Source organism: Arachis hypogaea, chromosome 15 (genome assembly GCF_003086295.3).
Source record: "Arachis hypogaea cultivar Tifrunner chromosome 15, arahy.Tifrunner.gnm2.J5K5, whole genome shotgun sequence".
NCBI lineage: Eukaryota > Viridiplantae > Streptophyta > Magnoliopsida > Fabales > Fabaceae > Arachis > Arachis hypogaea.
In genome coordinates, this window is record NC_092050.1 from 141,306,586 (window position 1) to 141,311,759 (window position 5,174).

At 34.7% G+C, this 5,174-nt stretch overlaps 1 protein-coding gene across 5 annotated transcripts; it reads right to left on the reverse strand.

The window, feature by feature from the left end:
• Positions 1-509: 509 nt before the first annotated feature.
• Positions 510-4,670, reverse strand: LOC112750957 (uncharacterized). 5 transcript variants are annotated; one of them, XM_025799891.3, is made up of 4 exons: positions 2,847-4,670; positions 1,435-1,732; positions 1,233-1,330; positions 510-1,128 (listed from the first exon to the last, which is right to left on the reverse strand). In XM_025799891.3, the coding sequence occupies exon 1, from the start codon at positions 4,521-4,523 to the stop codon at positions 2,856-2,858; it is 1,668 nt and encodes a 555-aa protein (XP_025655676.1). In that variant the 5' UTR covers positions 4,524-4,670; the 3' UTR covers positions 510-1,128; positions 1,233-1,330; positions 1,435-1,732; positions 2,847-2,855. The 5 variants fall into 5 exon arrangements, with proteins under 5 accessions (XP_025655676.1, XP_025655675.1, XP_072073112.1 ...); XM_025799890.3 differs by having other exon boundaries at positions 1,435-1,776; positions 2,847-4,657; XM_072217011.1 differs by having other exon boundaries at positions 1,226-1,330; positions 1,435-1,776; positions 2,847-4,657.
• Between the last annotated feature and the right edge of the window lie 504 nt (positions 4,671-5,174).

Sequence of the window (5,174 nt, forward strand, 5' to 3'; positions counted from 1 at the left end):
AATAAATACTACATATAAAATATACTAGCGGTCACAATTTATAGCGCCAACAATTACCAGCACCAAAAATTTTAATATAGTTAACCATTATTTCTTCTGCTCCAAGGTAGAAATCGCAACTTTTTAATGACATAACAAAAGTTAAATTCCCTACAAATGGTAAAACCTGAAAAGAACTGCATTGTGGATTGCATAACGAAAACTGAAAAAAAAAATAAAAAATAAAATATACTATTCAACTTGAGCTCCCATTTTGTATGTCAGTGAAAATGAACAAAGAATTGGTTAACTATATTAAAATTTTCCCTTTCTGTAGAGTCTCAAACAACTCTTGATGAACTTGCAATATCCAAAACACATTGTATATCATATACTCTCACCATAAAGCAAAATTATTCCCTTTGCAGTATCAAATGTTTATTTGGAGTACTGTTTGCTTAAGTCTAAAACTGTTTTATGCAGCACGCACCACACAAAGTTAGAATGGAAGTATATAAATGAGAACCAAATTATAATGCAAAGATTGGCTTTGCAAAGTTTATAGCAACAGCAATATTTCATCCGTTTAAGATGAAGTGATTTTTGAAGTTTAAAATCTAGTGAGTATGGGTTCAACAAGAAACCAAATTAGTTGAGAAGTACTCTAGTGTCTCACAATTGATTCCAAAGGGGCCAAATACAAATCAAAGTATAAAGGAAAATTCACACTAGAGAGCTTCAACATAGTTTGGATTAATGTGTAGCCAGTTAAATTTATACATATAACATGGTAGATTGGTATTTACCCATATGTAAATGGAGGACTCTTGGATCAAAAATCAACAAGCATTATCTACTCAGATGTTAATTCCTACTAACTCACAACTAATTTGGGTTAATCAACTCCTAAACGAAAACAAGCAATGGAACCAACAGCTCATTGCAGAACAATTCAGTACAGATATTGCACATAATATTTTACAAACTGAAATTGGGGAAGGGGATGATTCAGTTACCTGGCCAAGGGAGAAAAAGGGTTGCTACACCGTGGCTTCAGGATATTTACTGGCGCACTAGTTCTACCACCCTCCACTCGATCTGATGCCACTCCACTGCCAGCAGAAGAAGCTCTGGACTTCTATTTGGGACCTGAAAGTGCAACCGAAAATAAGAATCTTCCTCTGGAAAGTAATGCACAAGGGATTGCCGGTGAACCAACAACTCCATGGAAGAATCAGAACAATACCCCCAACCTGTCGAAGATGTACCGCGATGGAAGAAACAGTCCAACACTGCATAATTAGCTGTGCTCAGTCATGGTCCACTTGGCTCAGATCCGAAATTGGAGTCCCTGGAAGTCAAACGGACCAAGAAGTATGGCAACAGTGGATGGAGTTAACTGAGAAGTTGAAAAGAAGCAGAAATGGCGTGAACAAATTGAGAGAAGCTGCAAACCTGATGTGGGAGATATGGAAGGCTCGCAACAGATTCATGTTTGACGGTGAAGAGTTCGATGAGGCTTGTGTCCTTGAACGAGCCAGAAGGAGTGAATCAGAGTTCCAAGCGTGCTTGCTCGACTGAGGAATGCGAAGAAGATTAGAAATGTCTGAAGAAGAAGTTTTCACTTTACTCTTTCCTTCCCTTTCAATGTTGTTTCCTGATTTAGACAAGTTTTGTTGGGAAATCTCTCTTTTAGTCTTGTAAGTGGTCCATCGTGGACCCAAATCCTGATTTTCATGAAATGAAATTCTATCTTTGAGAAAAAAAACAAGGATGAAAGCCATATCAAACCTCAACCTAAGTCAACCACCAATACAAGATCAAAATCAGTTTCATAAATATGAAATATTCAGCAATAAAGCTATATTCATAGTCCAACATCTAATTGAAAATAAATAATAAACAAATAAATGCAATAATTATGCAAATAAATTTACCAAATAAAATCAACTGCAATTCCAAAGAATTCTATATTTTTTCACTGTTAAGTTTTAACATTCCCATCTCAAACACCACAAAACAAAACTCCAAGCTAGTAACTTTTTTCAAAATGCTAATAAACAGATACAATAGAATAATGTCTACACAAGAAATAACGAGGTAATTTATCTAAGAATTAACAGAAAAACATTCTCCAAAAAAATACTTCATAATGTACATATTTTCAACAGAAGCAATTTCCAAGCAATACAACTGAGTAGCATTAAGAAAATGGCCAAAAATTTTGAGATAAATGAACCATATTAATCTTGACTGGATGTTGCTTAGGTTGATGAAAAAAGGGGACATGCATTTTAGAAGGTGGGTTTAATTTTAAGATGGAAGTGAAAACTATATAGCCTGAGAATAAATCCTTATTACCTACTTAAATTTCCTTTTACAACAATTCCCAGAGGATTCAATCAAATAAAAATAGCTCATGGTTGCTTATGATAAGACAGTCACAGGAATTAGTTTGATATATATATATATATATTTGGTACCTACAAAGTTACGGGAAAATAAGTTGCACAACAGAATAACAGAGAACAAACAACAAAACAAAATTTTCAATCATTTTAGTTTTGCTTAGTTTGTAGCATGATAAATATATGATCTCAGAGAATAATAGTAAAGAACACTCGATTGCTATAAAGAGATCTTAAACACTAAATCTGTAAGCTATAACTAGGAATATAATCTAAAGAATCAATAAAGTAGTGGAATTAAAAAGGATGATAGCAATTGCAAAAATAGAAAGTGCAAAATTATATTGATGTCATGGCATTGCCAAAGTCCTCTGACCCAACAGACACAGAATTTACAAAACTATGATACATATTCAGCAACAATGAGATGTAATTTCAATTTGAGTTGATGTATCTTACCTTCTTTTATCAATTCAATAAGCCTCTAGCAACCATTTCCCGAAGAAGTTTCTCCGCCATGTCATTCTCATTTTTTTCAAACAAAGCACGGATAACAGTTTCAAAAGTGACACCATCTGGTAAGCAACCATTGCCTTCCATTTTTGACAAGAGTGCCAATGCTTCTTCAAACAAGCCCTCTTTGCAGAGCCCATTGATCATAATATTGTATGTCCTCACATTTGGACGATAGCCTTTAACGGAAAGATCTTGAAAAATCTCTTTTGCATCTATAAGTCTTCCACTTTTGCATAGGCCATCTATAAGTATATTGTAAGTGAATATATCTGGATCAATGGCACACTCTTTCATTTGATTGAATAACATAAATGCCTCGTTAGGTTGTTGGTTTTTGAACATCCCATCCAACAACGAATTGTAAGTGACTACATTAGCGGGTTGACCTCTATGATGCATCTCGATAAGAAGCTCCAAAGCATGGGAGATTCTCTTTGATTTGCTCAAGCCATCAATAAGAGTGCTGTAAGTTACCGTGTCTGGAACCAAGTTCTTGCGATGCATTTCTTTAAAGAGATTCAAGGCTTCATCGACCATTTTACTTTTGCCGAAGCCATTAATCATGATACTGTAACTTTGAACATTGGGTAACACTCTAATTTGGGCCATTGTGTTGAATATATATTTTGCCCTATTTACCTGATTAACCAAACAATATCCATCCATTAAGCTGGTATAAGTAACTACATCTGGTTTCACACCATGTTTTGCCATTACAGCCAATACACTCTTAGCATCTTTGATCTTTCCTTCCTTGCATAGCCCATCGATCAAAATATTATAGGTACAAACATTTGGATTAATGTTTCTAAGCACCATATCACTTAACAAATCAATGGCTTCCTTATATTGACCCTCAAGACACAATCCAAAAATGAGAGAACTGTATGTGATAACAATAGGAGAAATTCCCTTAGCAAGCATTTCAGAGTATAAATGAAAAGCCTGACTTACAAGTGTATCCTTGCAGAGGCTATCAATAATTGCGCCGTACATGAAGACATTAGGAGCAATGCCATACCGTGGGATCTTTCTCAACACTTGAATAGCAGCTGACGTGTGTCCGGTCTTACAGAGGCCATTGATCAAGGTCCCATAAGTGACTTGATTAAAGTGAAATCCATGAGCCAGCACTCTGTCATGAAAGCGCACTGCTTTTTCAACACTACCACAGAGAAAGAGGCCTTTAACGAGTGTATTCAATGTTACCGTATCAGGTTGATAATCCATTCTGAAAATCTTGGCCAATACAGAGAAAGCAAGTGTCATACGACCCATGCCGCAACAACAATTAATTACGATGCTCAAAGTAAATAAGTCGGGAGCGATTCCCCTGGCTTGCAATTGCTGAAAAAGGGAAATGGCGGTGGAGAAATGGTTGGTCTTGGCAAGAGATCCCAAAATCTTGGTGAATTGGATGATGGATGGAGGGCGACGCATAGAGAGCATGCGAGTGAAGGAATCAACAGCTTCATCTACTTGGCGAGTGGATGGGGGCACAGAATGAGAGTGAAGGGATGAGAATGAAGATGAAGAGGAAGGGAAGGCAACAAAATTAGGGATTTGGAGAAAAGAATACCTAAAAATGAAAGTGATCGTTGAGGTTGAGGATGACAACATTTTAGTGATTCGCACTCTCGCTGTTGTCTAAGTTTGAAGGAGTTTGCTAACCCTACGGAAATAGTCCTTACTCCTCTGTTTCCAACACTCCCCATACTAATGAAAGGTCTCCAGACTCCAGTCCCCTTTTAATTGGGTTCTATTGATATTTTTTTTTATCAATTTTATGAATTGGACGTATATACCAAATAAATTACAAGGCTTGGGACAGTAATGGTTTCATTATGCTCGAGAAAAACATGTGATCTATCAAACAACCACGACAACAACAATAACAATAAAATTTATAATATCAAAAAAAAAAACAATAAAATTTAATTATTTTATTAACCTTTATAATTTGATCAAATTTTTAATTAAATTTTTAAATTTAAAAATTATAATTAAATTTTCACAATTAAATCCTTATTAATTGTTATTTAAAGATTAAATTACACCACTAATTTTTATATTTTTACTAAAATTATAAATTGGTCCCTACATTTTAAAGTTTATAATTAGATTCTTATACAAAATATAATTTTGTAATTAGGTCATCAATAACATTTTATAGTAAAAAAAATGCACATTTATCATAATATCTTCTTCTTTCTCTTTTCTCCCTTTTTCCTTCTTTTCTCTTCGGTGTGTTTGTTCTTCTTCTTTAACAAT

What these genes read in the sequence shown, in the direction of transcription:
- LOC112750957 (XM_025799891.3), bottom strand. Translation starts at nt 4,523, where the DNA reads ATGTTGTCATCCTCAACCTCAACGATCACTTTCATTTTTAGGTATTCT.